Raw genomic sequence first — 23,902 nt, 5'->3', positions numbered from 1 at the left:
GTTTGGTAGTTAGTTTGGTGAGAGAAAGAGAGGAGTCGAGCACAACTGCATATTTTTTCCTTTTGTCCTGAGAAACTGGAAGAATGGAATTGTCATAAACTGGGTTGGGGAAGAGTGTGACTAGAGTAAGATTTGGGGGAAGAATGAGAGTTTGGTTTGGAAAACGTTAAAGGTATTAAGTAGGGAGTTGAGTGGATAAGTATAGAGTGCAAAGGAAGAGGTGTGGATGGAGATATAAATTAGGGAATTATTGGCATATATATAATATTTAAATTTATGAAGTGAAGAGAGGTTACCCAGGGGTGGATGTGGAGAAGAAGCAGGATGAAGGATTGGGCCCTGGGCATCTCACCCTTAGGAGATAATGAGGGATAAAAGGAAGAACCAGCATGGAGCCTGAGAAGAAGCAACCAATAAGCTAGACAGAAAATTAAGATAATGAGTTTTTTGTGCAGAAGCTACGTGAACAAAGTATATCCAGGCATTGGGAATAGTCAAAAGAACAGATCTCACTGATTGGAAGGAAGACTAAATCTGACCATTCAATTTAGTAACGTGGCTCTTTGACACGCGCAGATGAGTGGTGTGAGGTGAAAGCCTAATTGGAGTTGGCCTAAGAGAGAATGAATGAGAAAAATTGCAGAGAGTGAGGATGGACATCTTATTTGAAGAATCCTATATAGTAAAATGCTAATATGCAAATAGACCAAACAGTGGAACAACCAGTCGCTATGATGCGCACTGACCACCAGAGGGAAGACACTCAATGCAGGAGCTGCCCCCTGGTGGTCAGTGTGCTCCCATAGTGGGGAGCACTGCTTAGCCAGAAGCTGGGCTCACGGCTGGCCAGCGCAGCGGCAGTTGTGGGAGCCTCTCCCGCCTTGTGGCAGTGCTAAGGCCCGCTCCCTCAGACATCCCCCCCCCCAGGGCTCCCAGACTGCGAGAGGGTGCAGGCCAGACTGTGGGACACCCTCCCACCCCCGAGTGCACGAGTTTTGTGCACTGGACCTCTAGTGTTAATATGAAAGCAGAAACATGTAGAGTGGGGTCAAGAGAAGCTTTTTTTTTTCTTTCTGACAGATGCTTATACATTGATGGCGATGATTCATTAAAAAGAAAAAAAAAATAACGAAGCCCAGGAGAGAGGAGCATTGACGAAGCGATGACCCTGGGTAGGTTCTGCACACATGGAAGAGGCTGGTGCAGTGAGAAGGCACAGGGACACTTGGCAGACGCAGCTGGATTCGGTGGTGCTGACCATGCCACCTCAACTTGGTCTCACTTCATCTCTCAACTCTGCTTCCCTCTGTGCTGGCTTCACTCAGCAGGCTCTCTGCAGTAATAGCTGCTACAGCTTGATGCCGTCATCCTGTGTTTTCAGCATTCACAGCAGAAAGGAGGATTTCTTTACCAATTGTCCCAACAAAACCTTGGGCTTGCCCCACTGGCTTGGGTCAGGTCACCTGTGCATAATAAGAACTGCGACCAGGGGAGGTGATGATGCCAAGACTCAGGAATGCACCTGAGAAAAAACCAACAATGCACACAGCAGCAATAGAGTCATGTTTCCTTCCAGCAAAAACAACTGTGCTGGCAAAAATACAAAGCAGTTAAAGGTTCCTAATGGTGGCTCGGGGACACAGCAGACCACTTAAGGGAGTCAGACCAATATTGGCACAATGTTCTTTCTGTTTCCTTACATTATTGTAATTTAATGTCGAGATCAAAATGATCTGTGCAACCTTTAGACCCTTGGGGAAGGTTGAAATCACATATGGAAAAATAGTCATTATCTCAGAGGGAGACTTTCTATGACAATTTTAATAAAGCCAATTATTTTCTAGAAATGTAGATGCCCTAATAGTGGCGAGGAATTGCATTCAACCATGTTCACTTGTGAAATTCAACCATGTTCACTTGTGAAATTCAACCATGTTCACTTGTGTTCTGTGCCTTTGAACATCTGTGTCCTTTAAGGCTTTAAGTCCTAAGAAAGGAATGTAGCTTTCCTTTCTGTGTAGGTCTTACCCTTACAAGGTTAACAAACTGATAACTCCTCACCTTCACTGATGACCAACAGGAATGGAGGTCATGCCATTTTTAATATTAGTAGATGATACAAAGGATTCTTTACTATATTTTAAGGTTTTAAGCAAGAATATTTTTTCTTCAAATTTTCATTTTCACTTCCTTGAAATTGTAAGATGTGTCCCCATGACCACAAGTAAATATTGGTGATATCTGGCAAATGAAATATATGGGCTTGAAACATAATTCATCCAGCCATTTATTTATAGTCAAATAACTCTGCAGTCAAATGCTCTACCACTGAGCTATACCCCCGCTATTTATAGTCAAATAACTCTGAATAAATTATTTGGATATATTCTTGGGATAAAATAGAGCACTACAGGGTAATGATAGTTGTATAATTATTTCAGGAGTAAAGAACTGAAAAGGATATGATTTTGAAAATGAGATCCTTACACAGATTTAAATTGTTTTAAAAGTAATTTCTTATCTACACTAAAATGATTTGTGCAATATTGAGAACATTTAATTTGCATAATATTGGGAAAATTTACTTAGCTTCTGTAAATCTTTTTTTTGAAGTTTTACTTGAAAAGAAGAGATGTTAAGACATTTAATCTCTAAATAATTAAGTTTAATATGGTACATAAAACTTCCAGTAGAGTACTTAGCATAGAATAGGCACTGGATCATTTTTACTTTGCTTTTCTTTCTTGGCAGTTCATAGCAACATCTATTCTAGAAGCAAGTTCCTTAGGAATCTGATGTTTAAAAGTGGTAGGCAACACTTTCATAAGAGATGCCTTGTTCTGTGGTCATTCAGTAACTAAGCTTTTTCAAAGCTTAGCTCTATTGTGATCATAACTCTTTGTTTGGAGTCAGTAGCAATAATAATGGCTTTACAAGTCAAAAAGTAACAACTACCATATACTCTCATGCTTGCTGTGTGTGAGAGAAATCAATTGATACTTAATATGTTTTCAAAAATTTAATGCTCATAGCAACACTGCAAGACTTATTTAAAAATAAGTTGCATCAGTAAGAGGACCAAGGATGCTTGGGTCACATCAACGGGGAGGGTTTTTATTTCTAAACGCGAGTTTTCAGGCTGTTTTATGAGATTCAAGAAATGTGTTTTTTTGGAAAAGACTTATGAAACTTTATTATGCCAAATCTCAGTAGAGAGGCCAACGCAGGAGAAAAATGAGGGTGGAATAGGGAAAGGGAGATGGCAATGTGGGGGGAAAATGAATGAAGGGACAAGACTCTTATTTTTGTTTTGTGGGACAAGTGTCTATAACCACGGGATAGATGGGCTTATGGAAATACGGTCTTTGGTCTCACGGGTATTTGTCTAGTGATGTTGAATATATCGTTGTGTTAAAAGCATCATTGAAGACAAATAGTGCTTGGCCAGCAGCTGAAAAGTTTGGTGAATGAATAAAATAAAGATGCATTATTGTATTGTATTTTATAGTAATTCAGAGTTTAAAATTTGCTGGAGAAAGCCATTTCTTTCTCCATTAAGAAAGTACCTGTGATGATAATGTATCTCCAGAAGGCTGGGTGGTTTGGCAGAGGCCATATGACCGGGGCAGTCTGACCTAGCTGTAATCAAATCTTCAAGTCATGTCACTCATGTCACTCATGTCCCTACCTGTCATCACAGCTGGCACTCTGTCTCTGTCTCTATCACTGCATTTTCCGTATCACTGTTTGACATTTGTTTTAAAATTGAAAGAAGCCTAATACTCCATCACACACACCATGTGTGCCTGCATAGCTGCATGGCTTAAATCTAAGTAGGACTCCCTGTGGCCCCGACTTCTCCCTCGGTAAAGCCTTGGAGCATCTGAATTTCCATTACTCTATTGGTGTGCCTCCTTGATGATAGAGCTTAATTTGCATATCAGTGGTACCTTTTCAGCATTGGTGAGAAATTGAAATGTTCAAGGTGAATTAATCGCTAATGTTTCAAGTTGGCTCCTGCAGCTGTGACAGTGAGGGATGGGGAAGGGGGAGCGGTCAGTGAGAGGCTCCTCTTTTTCCTGGTGAGAAATGATGCTCCAGTTTCATCTCACTGAAATCACGCATTCTGTTTCCTCACTGTGCTTCTCTCATGTGTTCACGTTTAAAATTCTGGTCTGTAAAGGAGTGTCAGAAAGCCAGAGAAATATTACCTAATTCTGTATTTTAAAATGTATCCTCATTATTAACTTTAGACCATTACAATGAACTAGAAAGAGCAAGAAGCAAAATAATCAGCATTTTCTCCCAGGTATGTGTTGATATAGGTAACATTCCAAATGTAGAAATGTCCGGTTAAGATGATGGCGGGCTGGGGGCACATGCTTCATGCTTTTCCATCTTTTCTATGTGAATAAATGATAAAATACAGAGAGACAGGCAGTTGCATCAGTAAGAGGACCAAGGGTGCTTGGGTCACATCAGGCCCCAGAAGACTTTCCACTTCCAAATGTTTACTAGGCCCCGGGACAGAATAGTAAAGGTAGATAGGATGGTGGAGGACGCTACGCACTCGCCCACTCCCATCATGTACCCCCAACACTGATCACCCTGGAGTCGGGTACTACTGGGGACAACCCATTGCTCTGCAGCCCCTTCCAATTAGCCAACCCACAGGAGCCCATAAACCTACCTAACAACACCCATTTATTAGCTGTCCCCAACAGCTTCAACTTGTCACCATTCCCATGGTGCATCTCCCTGCATGGCTCCAACCTTCTCTTCAAAAAGTTCTGCCTTTCATCTATCAGAGTGTCAGTGTGTTGTGTCTGACCTCAAAATAATTTTTAGCCCTAGCTGGTTTGGCTCAGTGGATAGGGCGTTGGCCTGCGGACTAAAGGGTCCCAGGTTCAATTCCAGCCAAGGGCACAGGCCAGGATTGCGGGCTTGTTCCCTCTCCAGTAGGGGTCATGCAGGAGGCAGCCAATCAATGATTCCCTCTCATCATTGATGTTTCTATTTCTCTATCCCTCTTTCTTCCTCTCTGAAATCAATAAAAATATATTTAAATCTTATAAAACAGTTAACACAGATGTGTCCCTTTAGATCTCACAGTGACGTGTGCTACACTACAATAGCAAACATTTATCGGGCATCTCTTGGCCCTAGAGCCTGTACGCTTGGTTATCTGAAATGGCATATATGTCAGGTCTAGTGCTTGAATAAAAACTGTTGTTCAGTTAATGCTAATCTCTATCTAAAATGTCAGACCTTATCAGAGGCTCAAGGTAGATGAAAAATAATGGGGGAAAATAAACATGTATTAATGTTCCTATTGGAGTGTTATATAATAGGTGTTTCATTTTAATAGTATTGAATACTAGATAATTATGGATCCAAATATGTGTCAAACTCTATTTCAGGACATTGACAGTGATTATATATTACTTACATAATAAGCAGTGTCAGTATTACTTAAGATAAATGTATTCCCCAAATAAAGTATTATTATTTAAACTGAGGAATGAAACATCTTGAGACATACAGTAGTCACATCTATAATTTTCTTGTGTGCGTTGGCTAAAACAAAACAATGTTTTGTTCTACAGATATTTCCTTGAATATGCAACAGACTTATATTTTTCACTTCTGAATGCTCAAGCACAACTAGCTCTGTGACCTTTGCCATGATTCTCCCCTCCACCTCCACTGTCCTCTCCTCTGTCTTCCCAGATAGGATAGAACCAGTGGTGTATTGGTAAACTGGCTGAGGTGGGGGCGGGGAATTGAGATTGGCAATTTCTGTGATTTAAAATACTCCTGCCACGGCCACTTGTAAAGATGGCTGTGTTTAACAATTGGCTTGCAAATTCCCGAAAATTTAATGGTCTCTTACACACTGTTGCAAGCCACTTTCTACAGGATAGAACTCTCCATCATTTATTGTGCTATTGTTCCCTGCACATGCCCCATCATTAGCATTTTTCATGTTGTGTTTCAAATATGCTTTAAAAAATGTTTCTATTGATTTTGAGAGAGAGAGAGAAAAGGAGAGGGAGAGAGAGAAACATCGGTGAGAGAGAACCATTAATTTGTGCCTCCCGTGCACTGTACTGGGGATTGATCCAGAATTTTACTGTCTGTTTCTTATGTAAGACTATAAACACAGTGAGGGTAGGGATAATTTCTTGACCATCTTTGTATTCCTGGTTTAATGGTGTACTTCTTACTCTAAGGATTCAACATGATTATATGTAGTTTTCTAGTTCCACCATAGTGTGAAGGTATTCCCTTAAATCCAGTTCTGAGCAAAGAAATAAAAGGCCACATCATTACCCATTAATGCATGTGGATAGTAAACTTGCTATTTCCTAGTGTTGGCAAGAATGTCCACTTGTTGAATTAAGCACTTTAAACATTCAATGAGACCCCTAGTTCTTCCCAGTGTCAGGAGGTTCTAATACCTAGAAATGAATATAATTGACATAGACTCCATTCACTTATATTAAACTCTTGTTGCCCCACCACCCCCTACATTTAGGAGAAGTTTTATGCTTTGGATATTTGACTTCTTCAGTTCCATAGAGGAATTAAGTCTTACTAGCATTTCTTTTCCACTAACAGATTTTTAACTAATTTTTTTGGCCAATTTTCTTCTATTTTCACAAAAGGAGCTGGTGGCTGGTCTCCACTTGTGTCAAACAAATACCAGTGGTTACAGATTGACCTCGGAGAGAGAATGGAGATCACTGCTGTGGCCACCCAAGGCGGATATGGGAGCTCCAACTGGGTGACCAGCTACCTCCTTATGTTCAGCGACAGCGGCAGGAACTGGAAACAGTATCGACAGGAGGACAGCATCTGGGTATGTGTCTCCACAGAACGCATAGTCTCTCAGGGAAAGAGTACGGTCACCCCAAGAAACTGAATCTTTAGAATTACTTAGAAAATATTTTTTAAGAGAAAATACAGTAATATTTATTTTCTAATACATTTTATGATCTAATTTGTGAAACTACTGAATTTAAATTTATTTCACAGAGTCCTCAGAAATTGAAAAAAAATCTGATTAGTCCACTAAATAGTGTGACAGTTTAAGAAATAAAACGTATAAAAATATTTGTTTTTTTCAATAATATAGTAGTTTTGTACTTTTTAAAAGGTTGGTCAAAAGAATTTATCTCTTTTATTTTCTCTGATGACTCTGAGATTTCTGAATTAAATCACACCCCCATCCCCAGTATATGGAGGTTTTTATAGATAATATTGGAGTATTTATAATATGTGTGTGTGTATATATATACACATACATATATATGATTTATATATAAACCATTCTCTAGTGATTTTAAAGTGGGTAAGTATGTAAAATGATATGTTTTGTGGACAGTGGCACAGTTCCTATCAGAGAGAGATGGACAAGGAGGCAGTGTGTAAAAATGTGGGTGTATTTATAGTTGACTGATTGTATATAAATGCCTGGCGGAAGAGGGAAGCTAAAGGAAGTTTGCTTGATGGTGAAGCAAGGACTTCTTTGTTGGTGTATAAAAGTCTTAATATGGATCTTACATTGGATAGGGACAACATACAGCAATCAAAGAACTATATTTTCTCCCTCTGGCTGAGCTGCCAGAACCAGAGAAAATGAGTAACTTAATGAAGCATCATTCTTAGCACACAGATAATTTGGAAACCTATTTGGGCACAGAATGATAATTTTCTTTGATCAGTCAACTGCCTTTCTTTTGAAACTTCCTGGAACTCCTTTATACATTATAAACGCGCTGAAGAAATGGACTATGATTCACTCACCTTTGTGTCTCTGAACCACTTGGTGGCCATTCCTTGCATTTTATTGATGTAAATTGAATTGAGAACTAGCCCTGTTCTTTCTCTAGAGAGAACGACAGTCGGGCTGGAAGAAGTTGCTTATTAGCATTTTTGAGAAAAGCTGCCTTTAAACCCAAAGTAGGCTGAAGTTGTGTATAAGAGCGAGAATAACTGGATATTATGGTTGAATTAATTCCATGAAAACCATTCAAACTAGGGGTAAAATAAACAGCAATTATGAACCAATAACAATGAAAGCTTAATGAGGTATTTATTTTAACTAGGAGTTTGAATAGTTTTTTTACTCTTTTTCTAAATTGAGCATTGGATTTTAAACTAGATAAGGAGTGGCAAAAACATGCTAATATTTAGCTGTGTTAAGTAAAATGTATGTTTTGACATTTTTAAAGATGGTAGATCAACCATGAAAATTGTTTTGCCATTCCTCAAGCTTGGGAAATGCCAAACCGAGACAGTGCCATGTGCCTTTTTTGGTTACTCCTATTAAAGGTGAGGTGCTGCGGATGAAGTTGTAGCACAAATAATACCCTTACCTAATCCAAACCAATCGATGTAAAGACAAATGGCATCTAGCACAATTACCGGTCAAGGTAATATTTTTTAGTATGTGCTGTCTTCACCTTTTGAGTGTGAGCACCCTGAAAATAGAGGCTGTACCTTCTTACTGTTAATCTCAGCATCATTTCCCAAGTCCTACCTGTACCTGGCATGTTGCAGGAAAACACTGTATGTTTTGTTGGATTAATGCATGAAGGAATAAATGAGTGAATGATGAATAAGTGAAATACATTTTTTGTAGGGTTCTTTTATGGTCACAGTAACTAAAAGTGACTCCTCCTTTTGGTACATTTACGTTGTACCAGTTGAATAAATTTAGAGTTAGGACAGTACATTTCTCTCTCCCCTATAAATTATGAACTTTTTATTTATGAGGGAGGGTTTATCTTTCTCATCTTTGCATTTCTGGCCTTCATCACCCACTGTGGCACATGATTTTTGTTGAGTGGATTATGGAAAAAAAATGAATGAATGTATTTGAATACATTGATCTCCTAACATGTGCTTAACCTTGTGCAAAATTCTGGGAGGTATTAAAAGAGCTCATGTTAATGTCAGGAAAGATAAAGAACGTCAGAGAAAATAAAAAATGATTCAGAGGAGTGTGCAAGTATGAGGTACAGACTTCTAGAGGTTTGGAAATTGGCATAATAGGGAGATCACTGGGATTGAATTTGTCAGAAGAGCAGGGTTTACTTTGTTATTGAAAGAAGCATTATGACTTAGATTATGGAAAGATCAAGGAAACTATTCCATGAAGCTAGACAAGTGTGAACAAACCATGGACATTAGAGATATCCAGTTTCCCATGCACTAACCAGTGAGACTGCTGGTCCAAATGGACTGTCAGGTGTGGGAAGGTCTGGATAATACTTTTGGATGTGATAACGAAAACTTATGGATAGCTTTGAATGTCAAGATCAAAATTAAGACTTGGTAAATCAGTTACCATGACCACACATAAAATAGGTTAGGCTCTGGTGTAGATAGAACCACCCTAAATCCTCAGACCTTGGTGATTCTCACACACACACACACACACACACACACACACACACACACACACTCTTGCTACTCTTCATCCGGGTGGGTTGCCGAGTTCTGTTCTCCTCCACACTCAGGCCTCACTCTGAGGGAAGCACACTTCGTGTGTGAACCTGCTGTTTGCCAAAGCAGGAAAAATGCAACTTGGTGACATTCTTACCAGAATAACACAGATCACTTCGATTTGGATTTTCTATTTCCGCCAAAGAACACTTTCCAATTAATGTACATAGTAAGGAATGTAGCATTTTACAAATATGTATTTCCTAACTTCTTTTTCTTTTTTGTATTTTTTGCCTAGTTTTTCTACATATTATGGGAGCTATACAAATTAAACAAAACATGCCAATTTTCTTTAAGAGCTTCACAGTCTGCTCCAGATGATACAAATAAATTCACGAAAGAGACTTAGGAAACACATAAGGCATTACCCGAGTATGTGGTGGAAAGAGAAAAGAGATAACTTACAAATTTAGAAACAAATAAAATAAACCCATCAACATGGATTGAAATGCAGTGAGGATGCCTCTCCTTTGATCCCATTTCAAGCACTGGAGAAACAAAGACTTCTGTGTACCTGAAAGAATTAATAAAACACCTGCTGCTTCTTCCAAATAATCTTTAAAAAAAGGGCAAAATATTGTATTTATTATCATACAAGTCATGTGTATGTTTCATAGAACTGTTAACTTGACAGATACATGATATTTTAAAAATTACACCTTAAAATATTTCTTCAGCATAAAATTTATAGTTCAGTGCTCATCAGTATACTTTATACCAATGGCTTTACCAGATGGCATATAAATATTTTCCAAAAACTTAGAAAATGCAAGCCACTAAAGTGTTGTTCTCAAATTGAAGACAGAATAAACTCCCTCACCATCTATGATCAAAAGACTTTTTAAAGTCAGTTTATTGTAAAGGATTGAAAAAGTAAATGTAAGGTATAATTTTCAGTCATCTAAGAACAATTGCTGAAATTTCATGAAACCAGCATCTTAGAAATTATCTTAAGTAGATCCACATGTGCAGGCACTTTATACCTTGAGGCCAAACTGTTTACATTCTCTCTGGTACAGGCACAGGATTCTATCACGCCGCAGACTGTAAGGACAAGGAATGGAATGGCCCCAATTTTATGAATTATTTAAGGAAATATGATTGTTATGCACAAGAATAGTTTGCTTTTTTAGATAGATTTCAATTGTATCTGATTTTTCAAACAAAAAATCTTTAGCATATTTCTAAAGTTAGTATGATTTTGTTTTTTAATTAGAAGTGTCTGTCATTGAGTTTGGGTGGTGAAAGACATGAATTCCCTGTGACATGATCAGTTGGATGGAAGTATCACCTGTCAGACGTTATTTATGTCATTACTATCACTTGAATGATTGACTTGTTAACTCTGTAAGCCACACAGGGCAGAAACACTGCCTGCAAAGATTTAAACATGTATTTGTCTCCAGTCAACCCACTAGGTGGTTTTAGCAGGAAACCAGAGGAGGCAGAAATACAGGTGGAGGTGTGCTGTGAGCTTGGTGTACTCCCACCTTCCGAAATGCATCTCTCGTAGCCCTGTCCCTGTGGTGAGCCCTTTGTTGAATGACCTCAGCTACAACAGTTATTTGTGGTGATTGATGTAAAGTACAACAGTACTAATGCCACGTACATCATGGCAACTCATCAAGCTTAATGCAATGCAGTACTTGCCTCAGTACTGGACAAATGCCTAGAGCTGTGGTCGGCAAACTGCGGCTTGCGAGCCACATGCGGCTCTTTGATCCCTTGAGTGTGGCTCTTCCTAAGCCTTAGGAGTACCCTGATTAAGTTAATAACAATGTACCTACCTATATAGTTTAAGTTTAAAAAATTTGGCTCTCAAAAGAAATTTCAATCATTGTACTGTTGATATTTGGCTCTGTTGACTAATGAGTTTGCCGACCACTGAGAGCATGCGTTAAGCTGCTTCTGCCTTCGCAGGGAATCTCCCATTTATATTTATTTTTATTTTTATTTTTTTTAAATATATTTTATTGATTTTTTTACAGAGAGGAAGGGAGAGAGATAGAGAGTTAGAAACATCGATGAGAGAGAAACATCGATCAGCTGCCTCCTGCACATCTCCCTACTGGGGATGTGCCTGCAACCCAGGTACATGCCCTTGACCAGAATCGAACCTGGGACCTTTCAGTCCGCAAGCCGACGCTCTATCCACTGAGCCAAACCGGTTTCGGCTCCCATTTATATTTATATTTAACTATGAGTTCTCCACCTTTTTGAAAATGAAAATGATTAACCTACTATTATGAGGTTAAAGGTGGCTGCATTTGGGTTTTTAATGTGAAATCAATCAATCATGAATCGAAACAGTTTACTAGGTACCTTCTCTGTCAAGTAGTGTGGTTTCTTTCACCTTGTTGCATTTGTGCCCAATTGATTATATATTATGTTAGTCCCTTCTCATAAACTTCTTTGGACACACATATGGGAACTTTATATTGACATATAATATACAACTAATATGTGAATGCCTATGAATTGTAGGTATACATTATAACTATAGGATAAATGGTTATGTTGATCCACATTCTTCAAATTGATCTGTCTCTAAGCAAGCAACTTAAAAATTATTTGGAGTGAGTAGAGTTAGCAGTAAACTTGATTTGGTTCCTTCTTCAGATTGCACACTTACATTCAAGATCATTCTCAAATCATCAACCAGAGAATAACATGTTTTAAGACCATTTTACAACTTGTGTCTCACATTTTACCATGTGACAGTTCAGCGACAACAACATCATCCCTCTTCTCTATTTCTCTTGTCATTCCTGTGATGTGATGTCACTGATGTCTACTTGTGGCCTTCTCATTCCCCAGTCCCAGGAGGCTACATTTGTAGTTCTTCTCTCTTGGAAATAATTCTGTCCTTTTGAAATGTTTCTTTATTGTTCTTTAAGACCTAGACAACTGGGTCTTCTAGGAAATGAATGCATTAGGCTCTCTTTCCTAGTTTTACATTTTAATTTCCAAACTTATCCAACATATTTTAATCAGAGAAGTGGATAAAAAAATATATAAAGCTAGAAAGCAGGAGATAAGATTTGGCATTAATACAATATAGTCCTTAAAAATCTAAGAGAATCTTACTATTTGTTATTTTTCTTAAATATTTTTTTAAGTCCTCACCTGAGGATATATTTTTATTGAATTTTGGAGAGAGAAGATAGAGAAGAATGGGGAGAGAGAGAAAGAGAGAGAGAGAGAGAGAGAGAGAGAGAGAGAGAGAGAGAGAGAGAGAGAGAGAGAGAAACATTATAGTGAGAGAAACTTTAATTGGTTGGCCCTGCACGCACCCCGATCAGAGATTGAACCTAAACCCACAAACTTTTGGTGTGTGGGATGACACTCTAACCAACTGAGCCACATGGGACAGGGCGAATCTTACTATTTTTAAAAAAGATAATTCAATAATGTGCTTAACATAAAGGTGAAATTTTAAAATCAGTAATTTATCTTCCTACATATAAATAATGAAGTAGACAATATAAAAGGAATACATGCTTCACTTATAATAAAACCAAGAATGAGTAAATATCAAGGAATAAACTTAAAAGTAAATGAAAAAGATATATGAAAATAATATTTAGGATATTAAGAACATAAAAGAGGACTTGATTAAATACAAGGACATAGCTGTTTGGAAATAGGAAAAAATACTATAAAGCTACTCATTTTAACATGTATTTGTCTCCAGTCAGATAACCCACTGGAAAGTTTTAGTACAATAACCAATAAAAGCAGAATCATTCCTAATTTCCCATATAAATAGTGTATATGAGAAAGTAGATAAGTTAGGAAAAATAACAGTGGTAAGAAGAATCTACATGTTAGGAAAATCTTCTAAATCTGTATTAATTAAAATATGATACTGGCACATGAAAATATTGTGGAAGGAACAAAATAGAAAATCCATTACTAAATCCAAATACATTTAGGGATTTGCCTAAGATAGATATAGCATTGAAAATATGTAAATTAGTCAATATGGAACTTGGTAAGCTGTAGCTTCTAGAAAAATGATAACATTTTTATAAAACATTTTTATATCAAAATAGATTTTAGATGATTTGAATGCTTAAAAACAATGCAGACATAGAAAAGTATTAAAAGAATACACAGGACAATGTATAGATAAAAATATAATATTGGATGGGGCATGTCTTTCTAAGCAAGAGAACCAAACCCAGATGCCAAAGAGGAAAAGATGAAAAATTAGATAATATTGAGAAAATGCTAGGGAAAAAAGTAGCATAACAACATTAAAAAAAGGAGTATAAATTGAAAAATATTTTAGCCTATGTGATGGCAATGCCCACTTTGATTCACCAGCAGTGGTCTTAGACTAAGATCCATTTCAGACTGACTAGGACTGATATTCATTCATCTGCAAGTTTATCTACACGAATAAAAGACAAACATGCAAATTGACCATACCTTTGCTATGCCTTAAGCCACGCCCACCAGCCAATCAGAGCGACTATATGCAAATTAACCCAACCAAGATGGTGGCTGGCAGCCACGGAGCTGGAGCAAGCAGGAGGCTTGGTTGCTCCAATGATGGAGGAAGCCAAGCTTCCCGCCTGCCGCGGCCAGCTCTGAGCTCCACTCAAGGCAACAAAGTTTCAATTATAGAAGGTAAATAAATCCCGGAATAAAAAAAAGAAAAGAAAAAAAGGAGAGGCTGGGAGCTTCCATTGCCGGGGGCTTGGCCAGCCTGAAAACGGCCCTCAGCTCCTCACCCAGGCTGGCCAAACCTCCATGGTGTGAGGGTCCCCACTGGGGGGGGAAGGGGCTTGACTAACCTGCAAACAGCCATCAGCCCCGCACCCAGGCTGGCCAGGCATCCCAGTGGGGACCCCCACCCTGAAGGGGGTGTGACCAGCCTGCAAACACCCATCAGCCCCTCACCCAGGCTGGCCAGGCACCCCAGTGGGACCCCCACCCTGATCCGGGATACCCTTCAGGGCAAACCAGCTGGCCCCCACAAGTGCACCAGGCCTCCATCCTATATAATAAAAGGGTAATATGCAAATTGACCCTAACAGCAGAATGACTGGGAATGACTGGTCACTATGATACACACTGACCACCAGGGGGCAGATGCTCAATGCAGGAGCTATACCCTGGTGGTCAGTGCGCTCCCACAGGGGGAGCTCTGCTCAGCCACAAGCCAGGCTGATGGCTGCCAGCACAGAGGTGGTGGCGGGAGCCTCTCCTGCCTCCTCAGCAGCGCTAAGGATGTCCCACTGCAGCTTAGGCCTGCTCCCTGCTGGCAAGTGGACATCCCCCAAGGGCTCCTGGGCTGCCAGAGGGATGTCTGACTGCCAACTTGGGCCCAATCCCCCAGGGAACAGGCCTAAGCCAGCAGGTGGACATCCTCCAAGGGGTCCCAGACTGTAAGAGGGCAATAGGCCAGGCTGAGGGACCCCCCCCCAAGTGCACAAATTTTTGTGCACCGGGCCTCTAGTTTAGATATAAGGAGGATACAGGTCAGGCAACAAACAGCATGTACAGCAACAGCGTTCTGGATGCTCAGTTCTTCTGAACAGCTTCTAAATATATCAACACCTTGAATTGGGATAAACATGATCACAACAGACAAGGCTGAGTGGGTGGGACTACCACAGATCGGTAGAACCATCAGCTCTAGGGGCCTCCATACCTTGCAAATGATGTAACTCTTTGGAGATACGTGCCAACCCTGATCTCCAATGTACCTGCATCTTGTCAATCCCAAGTTACTTACTGATTACAGGGTATGTCTGTGGTTCCCAAACTTTACTGCACATTGTAATTCTGATTCCCAGGTAGCATCCAAGCCAATTAAATAATATTTGGGATTTAAAAAATGTTCCCAGGTGATTTAAAGTATGGGAACAATTGGATTAATAAATAAAACAAACTTGACAATCAAGTACAGATTCTTAGTTTGGTAGAAACATAATCGCCCGATGCCAATTCATCTTAGATCCAGTATACATTATTTGAGTTTATGTTGCGAGAAGGATTTGGCTAAAGATCTAGTCTAGGCAAAACAAAAGGCTATTCAATCTGATGTTAACTAACTCTGTCCAAATTCTTTAGCATTTAAAGCTATGCGATAGCTATGTAAAGTTATTTAAATTTAAAATTTTATTAATAAAATGAAACAAAATTAAAAACAAAGTCTCTCAGTCATATTACCCACATTTTAAGTGCTCAGTAGCCAAATTAAGCTAGTGGTTACTGTATTAGCGCACTCTTAGGACATATCCATCAGCACAGAAAATTCTATTAGTACATATACAAAGCATGTTTTAAAGTAACATAAAAAATTGAATTTTATTTTGTTTAAAATATATACAGGCAGTTCATAGAAAGGAAAACATTTAAATATGTACAATTGTTCAACCTTATTCAATATTGAAGAAATGCAAATTAAAACGAGTGTCAGGTAACACCTCCTGAAAGAATGAAACAAATGTGAATCTTGGCACTACAGTGACCTAAGTTTCCAAGTTGTATATAAAAAATTAACGTCTTTTATTTTAATGGTTTTGTATTAAATGTAATGGATGTTCTTAAAAAATTTTAACTACTGCATCAAAACTATGGTGTTATTGATCCTACTGTTTAATAGGAAGAAGATAAAAATGAATTTTAAAGAAAAGCATTTTTAAAACAAGAAGAAAGAACATTTACTAAATACTTCTTATATGCCAAGCACTATTCTACATGTTATATATATTTATTCAATTAACTTTCACAACCCAGTGAATTAGGTACTGTGATGATGAGCAGTTTGTATTGAAGAAAACTGAGGGCTGGTGAGGTTATTTTCCCAAGGCCACATAGCCAAATGGGGCATGGTTTTGATCCCCAAGAATCTAGCCTAAAAGTATTCCCTATGCAATATTTTCAAGTCTCATGTGTTATGAAATCAACATTTTGAAGGAGAACTCAAATGATTCAAGACTGGAAAACACTGCCATGGGCATGGTGAGAAAGGCACTTTCGAATTCTGCTGGTGGGAGAATACACAGGTCCAAACTCTTTAGAAGGTAATGCATGTTTTTAGTATATTAAAGAAGGGAGTCCAAAACAATGTTGGTTAATGTTTGAAATCTATCCGAATATATAATTTACACCAAAAAGCAACTGGAACAACTTCAGGGTTTATCCTGCAAGTTCACTTGCACTCTACAAAGGAAACACATGCAAGGATTTTCATTGCCTATAATAGCAAAATAACATTGATCTAATACTCTGGCAGTAGCTCACTTGCTTAAGTATATTATAGTACTTCCTCATCAATGGAATATTTTTTTTCCTTTTTATTTTATTTCTATTTTTTTAAAAAAACCTTTATTGTTGAAAGTATTACATATGTTCTCCTTTATCCCCCATTGACCCCTTCTAGGCTTCCCCACCCCTGCTCCCTCCCCACAGACCTTCACCACCCTATTATCTGTGTCCATGTATACAAGTTCTTTGGTTGATCTCTTCCCACTCCCCTACCATCCCTCACCTTCCCTCTGAGATTCAACAGTCTCCTCCATGCTTCTCTGTCTCTGGATCTATTTTGTTCATGAGTTTATTTTGTTCACCAGATTCCACATGTGAGTGAGATCATGTGATACTTGTCTTTCTCTGACTGTCTTATTTCACTTTGGAATGATTTATGGCCATCAAAAACATGATATAAGCACATATTCGCCATTTCTGAGTGAATTTGTAGTGAGCTGTCATTTGGTACTAAAGAATGAATCATAAGGAGTTAAGAGGAAGAGATGAGGGGCAATGGATAGAATATATGTTAATTTAATAAAAGCAAAGGTAAACATTAGGTTATATGAAATTTCTAATGGGATAAGAAACAATTGTTAATTAAAATGAGTGTCAGGTAACACTTTCTAAAAGATAACAGAAGAGAATGGAGAGGAAATAGTCCAATTATTGCATTTTTAAGAAAATAGGTAATGGTTATTTCCTGCTTGTTATATGACATTATCTTCTATCATTTATTGATAATAGAAAGTCTATGGGAGTTATCAATATGAATCCTCATATATTTATTTTATTAGTAATTTAAAATATATATTTATATTTATACAATGGTTGGGTGATCTTTGATCATTTTATGACAGAATAGAAAAACATCTTCATTCTGATAGTAAGTTGATCTTTGAGTCAGTGCCCACTCAGAAAAGCAGAAACTACTCTGGGCATCTGAAACTGGGAAGTCATCATAGGAAATTGGATGCAGGTGATGGAAAAGCTGATCAGTCCAAGGTGTGGGGGAGGAAAGGGGAAGGGGAGGCAACTTAGAGCTTAGCAACAGCAAGAAGATGCTGTAACTCCAAGAGCTGGACTGATAATGAGAAGAAGGTGGTGCTCTCAGAACTTAGAGGCTGACATTGTTCATTTAGTTCTAGGACCATGGCCAGGCCTGCCCAGTAGAGAATTATGGAAGCAAGGGGTGCCCATGGGGAGCTGGAGCCTTGTAAACAACAGCCCCTACCTAGTCGCTGCTGCTTGAAGCAGTGCAAAAGAAGGAGAAATATCCTGGCTCTGCCCTTCCTTTAACCCACCAATCTCTCTTTAGGGCCCAGCTGGAAGCTTGCTAACCCAGGAGCCTCATCTATATCACTGAACCCTCCTGTGTCTTAGAACAGAACAGGGAAGCAAAGATATACATGGTTCTAAATGAAATAAGAAAATGACCAGTAGAGGCCTCAGAAGGCATGTTACTAAGGACAACTCACCTCTATAAGCTTCTTTTTATTTCACTTACAGAATGAGGGTGCAGGTAGAATCCAAGCACTTAGTGAGTGATCTCTCATTCCTTTTCAGTTGTAAAATTACATGCTTCCCCATCAACTCACAAAGAATGTAGACCAATAATATTTTAATACTGAAGAAATTAAGATTTTAAGATAGTAAGTCCTGACGCTAAGTTTGTTATCTAGTGCCACGTTTATAACATTTTATATTTAACTCTCTTCCCTTCTACTAATATTCATGAGTATGCAAAGCTGGCAAAATGGTATTTCAATATATTGAAAGAAGGGAATCCATGGTGAAGAGGGAACCATTGGTTTAGGGTTATTTTTAAAAATACACCATTTACTCTAAGGCAGTAGAATGATGTTATCATTAATAAATTATGAATTCAATCCTTTGTTGTTTATCAAAACACTTACTGTAGTTCCAAGTATAGATTTGCTTTCTATGTGGGAAATATAGCATTTGCTTTATTCCTCATCAAATATTTTGAAGATGAGTGCCAAGGTGCATTGCAGAGCACCAGGTAGAAGAATGTATGTGTGAGTTCATACATTTCTGTTGTTGCTTCTGGGATGAGGCTATGACACGCATTTGGTGTATAAAAACCAGCAGGCTACTATATTTTATTGAAATGTTTTGCTTGGCTGGCAGACCTGATGGCTCTGTCCAGCTCTACACCTGGCAGATTTTATTGACAGCTTCCTTGTGTTCCACAGCTCCTATCTCAGATGCTTAATCATCACTCTTAGGATATTCACCAAGTTTCCTCCTGGGTCGTACTCTTCATTTATCTGAGGCAGGCTTGCTAAGTATTCTTCAATGCATTGCTTCTAGCCAGGGACTTCCAACCACTTACTCTCCAGTCCCCCTCCCCCATCAATTTTCCAATATTCACCAACTTGTATCTAGGGTCTTTATCTCCAAAGACATCTGCAATAGTGTTATTTCCAAGCAGTCTTTCTGGATTACTTTTCATGGTTCGTTATATATAACTTTAATTGACTGAATTTCAAACTCATTCATGTATTTTTCATTTTGTTTCACTCTACTTATGTGTTTTCCTTTAGTCCAAATTATATACATGACATAAATAAAAACCCAAATGCTGTTGGCTAAAATGCATAGGATGTGTACTGTCTCCATTAAAAAGTCTAATCATTTCTTAATTAAGGTTATGAATTCCTAGTAGATAGGAACCATGCTTTCTATGCTTTAGAATAGATATTAATAATACCATAAGAGTAAAAGGAAACACTTTTATGATTACTTCAAATCCAAAATGCAATAACCTGGTGATATGTGTGCTGCTTTACAATGCGGAGGTCTGTGTATGTCCTGAGATGAAGGCGTGCATCTGATATTTGGTATAAATTGTAAAAGAAAAACTCTTAGTCATAACAACCAGGACTTGAACCATATGGCGTTATCCATTTGTATTCCCAATTGCCTTTAGGGCTCATACCTCTAAGTTGGCATCATCTAAGATCTTCTCCCTCTATTGTTATCTGCGTGACTTCCCCCTTTCAGAAATGTTCACAAAGGAAAATCCTTTGGGTGACTGAGAAGAGCCATGTTATAGAAACGATTCAAGTGTGAGGGCATTTGTCCAGAAGTGGCCGTGAGTATGAAGGGAGGAAAGAAAACACGAAACAAAAATACTAGGTAATCTTCCACAGAGCTGTGTCTATAAATCAGAGAGATGCAGTTCTAAAGAAATCATATTTGATTTGTATTCTGCAAATGAAATTTTTATTTGGCTTTGAACTCCTGTCTTCAGTTCTCCGTTTCTTATTGTTATTATTAATCTCTCGTACTGAAAGGTTGTCTTCCTTTTGGAGCCTTGAACATTTTAAGTACTTAATAATAGGGCTCTTTTTCAATATGAGAGAGAGGAGAGAAAAATTGCTGGAGCAGGGAAAGAGGTCCTCAGGGAGCAATGGCTTTATTACAATATGTCAGAGTTTTCATGAGTTGGGGGTGGCCTGGGGAATATCATTTTCAGGGAAAAACTTGTATTTATTTTAGCAAGTTTGTGGAGAGTTGTAGAAAACTGTCCCAAGAGCTACAAAGCTATTATGGTAATAGTGGTTCCATCTCTACTCCCCAAATAACAAAAGGTCAAAAATATTATTTTACTATGCCACGTTGGAAATAACTTTTCTATCCTTAGATCAGAATAAACATGTGAGTTAATGAAGCTCACAGTGATATTTGTGATGTTTAAAAATCTGCGTGTCAAAGATGACGAGTAAATATAACGTTTACTGAAACATCTCTAAATTGCAAAGGAATTGGTCTGTCAGTCTCCTTTTTTTTCATAAAATCAAATCCTTTGGACACATGTATACACAACATTGGATTTCCATATGGGCTACTCTCACTTTCTTAGATTGTACATTTAAATTCATATCTTTTAATATTTAATCTATCTGAGCTGAATAAAGTATATACTTGATTATAGCACAGTTTTTAAAAAAAGAAATTTTAACCAATAAGAAAGTACATTTTGTGTGATCAGAACAGACGCACATTCATGAAAATATCTTCCTTCGATTTCACCCTACTTTGAACATTGCATGGAGCGTCACACTGGAGTCATTTGTCCTGTGGGAAGCTGTGTGGCTTTTCATGGTGGACCACACCGTAGAGCAACGGCTATCTCTTACCTCTGCTCCAGGGCAAGTCCCTGTGAATCGGCCTCTCCTCTCTTCCCTTCCATTGAAACCCACCATCCCCAGATTTCTGGATTGGAAACAGTAATGTGTTTGGATCTGATAATCTGGGGCAAGGGTAGCCAACACCATCAGCACACTGTCTTAATTTCTGTATGCCTGCTTTAGTGGCTTTCTGGAAACAATGGCTCTATTTCTCATATCTGAACCTAGAGTGATTTGATTAGTTGGAATGTTAAATCAGGTCCAGTTCAAAGTACCAGAGCTGTAGGACACAAAAAGACTAGAGACTGTGGATGGCAGGTAAGGATGTCATTTTTGTCATCAGGTAGCATGCCTTCAGATGCAGGCTCCTTCTCTTACAAGCTATGTGATTGTGGGCAAGTTGCTTTTACCTTCTCTGCAAAGTGGGCATGGCAATAATACATTTTTGAAAAAATGTGTGTGTGAAAATTAAATGCAGAAGAAAATGAGGAGGATGAGGAAGAGAAGGGAAAGAGACAGAGAGAAAAGGAGGGAGGAAGGAAGGAAAGAAAGCAGCTTTGCAGAATGAAATGCAAATACCTCGTGCAACATTAACAACAGATCTGATGTTATGAGCAATTCAGCTAACAGGTGCAACAGGTGAGAATAAGTGGCTGGCTGAATGCAGTGGGTTTTGGAAAGGCAGCATGATCAGAAGGGGCGAGGAAATGGCAAATACTCTTCCCAGTAGTTTGGCTGTGTAGAGAAGGGGAATGGAATGGTGATAAAGAGACAGGGATGAGTGTTGCATAGACAGATAGAGGATTTGTAAGTGGAGAGACTTGAGCAGGATTATAACTTGAGTGGTTAAGCCCTTTGAGGTCCAGAGGTTGAACATGAAGGTGATTCCAGAGTAGGCGGTAGAGCAAGGGAATCCAGATCACACTTGGCTTTTAAGAGAGGCATATCTTCTTACGAGAGTAGAATAAAAAAGTAAAGATGGGTAGAACAGTTCCTTGATGTACAAAAGTTCCCATATTTACTGAGAACAAAGAGGGAGAATTGAGAATGGAGCCAGCTAGGAGAAGAATTCCAAAATAGTACTGAGAGGCCATCTTGGGCTGGAGACCATGAATGGGGCATCTGAGTGCCCTGTCGTTTCGCTTTCTCCAGCTGTAGGCAGCTGCCCATGTACAGGAGCAGAGGACATAGATTCTTAGTTAGAACCAGGGATGCAATATTTAGGGACACTGTGGTGGGAGGACACGAGGACAAGGATACGTATGGGCTGGCAAGAGCATAGAGGGAGGAAAGTACTGTAGGGTTAACACCATGTAAGGGAGTGAAACCAAGGGGATGCCAATGGAAGATTGCATCAGTCAGAGTTCTCCAGAGAAACAGAACCAAGAGGATGCATATAGATTTATTTTAAGGAATTAGCTCATGTGATTGTGGTGGCTTGGCAAGTTCAGAATCTACAGGATAGGTTGGAAGGCTGGAGACCCTTCAGTTTGAGTCGAAAGAAGTGTGTTGGAAGAATTCCCTCCTTTTCTGATGAGGTCAGTCTTTTCTCTAGTAAAGTCTTCAACTGATTAAATGAGGCCCACCTACATTATGAAGAATAATCTGCTTTATTCAAAAGTCTAGTGATTTAAATCTCAATCTCATCTTTAAAAAGTACCTTTAGAGAAACATTTATAATGTTTGACCAAATGTCTAGGTACCCTGGCTTAGCCAAGTTGACACATAAAATTAACCATCATTGAGATGGAAGGATTCAAAGAAGAGTGGAGCTACTAAGGCTGAAAAGCAGATAAGAGTGGGAGGACAGGAGTGAGGGAGCGGGAGAGATCTAGTGGTCTAGGATCAAAGAGTTTAATATAAGCATTTACAATTTCAGAGATGGTACAATCACAGGAAATAATTAAGGACCAAGGTGTGGGCAGGGAAGTGATGAAGAGAAGCATGTGAAGGTCCTTTAAGTCCAGGGTGTGTGTTTTATGTGTCATCCAAAGGATATTGAAGTAGAGAGTTACTGAGAAGACTGTGATGAATAGAAGGGAAAGACATTCTAGGTCCTTATGTTATTCTAGAAAATGTCAAAATGACCCTGTGTATTTAGGACTAGATGATATCTCTTTGTGTCCTTCCCCTCTCTTCCTTGTCCTCCTCATTTTCTTCTGCATTTAATTTTCACAGACATTCTTTCAAGAATGTATTCTTGCCATGCCCACTTTGCAGAGAAGGTAAAAGCAACTTGCTCCAATTCACATAGCTTGTAAGAGATGGAGCCTGCATCTGAAGGCATGCTACCTGATAACAGAGATGACACCCTGTAGTTTGGGAGAGGACCCAGGCTGAGAGGGGCAGAATTTGCTATAACCATCTAAGGTTCATTAAACAGAAGAAAGGTGTTTTCTCTCTCTCGCTTTTTTTTCTTTTGTTGGCTTATTTTCATGACAAAGAAAGAAAAATTATATGGAGTTGACAGAAGACATAAAAATACTTACTGACTCCATGGAAATACAGCATTTGGGAAAAGTGACCAAGCTTCACTTTAAGTCCCAAAGTGCTAACTTGGATTTCATGGGGCATGCTAATCTCTTTTGGAAGCAACCTCACAGACACACCTAGACATGTTTCCCCAGTTATCTGGGCATCCCTTAGCCCAGATAAGTTGACACGTAAAATTGACTATCACAGATACATGCCTTTCATTCTGCATCATTCCTTGGCTATTATAAGGTCTAATCAAATTTTGAGCTCTACTTTCTCTTCCTTAACAAATCACCCCAATTCACAGGAAGTTGTGGGAAACAGGAGAAAATGCAATAGTATCATAATTTTTGGAACTGACTGTGGAAGGCATCCCAGGGAAGTTCACAGATCTTGAAAGAGAATGAAATTAACAGGAACTCTTAACACCTTACCTTTCCTAACCACAATCTAGAGTTGGATAGTTTTCCTCTACTAGTTTGCATTCTGTT

The 23,902-nt window shown here is 38.7% G+C and overlaps 1 protein-coding gene across 1 annotated transcript in view; it reads left to right on the top strand.

The window, feature by feature from the left end:
* The window catches only part of CNTNAP4 (contactin associated protein family member 4), a 245,985-nt gene that overhangs the window by 64,835 nt on the left and 157,248 nt on the right, over positions 1 to 23,902 (top strand). The window contains exon 3 of the mRNA XM_036346911.1: positions 6,669 to 6,862. Within this exon, the coding sequence (XP_036202804.1) occupies positions 6,669 to 6,862 (194 nt within the window). The remainder of the gene's footprint in view (positions 1 to 6,668; positions 6,863 to 23,902) is intronic.

The sequence above is a fragment of the Myotis myotis genome, unplaced genomic scaffold, assembly GCF_014108235.1.
Source record: "Myotis myotis isolate mMyoMyo1 unplaced genomic scaffold, mMyoMyo1.p scaffold_m19_p_19, whole genome shotgun sequence".
NCBI classification, from domain to species: Eukaryota; Metazoa; Chordata; class Mammalia; order Chiroptera; family Vespertilionidae; genus Myotis; species Myotis myotis.
Note: the sequence above shows the minus strand (reverse complement) of the source record. Positions and strands in the feature narration are given on the sequence as shown.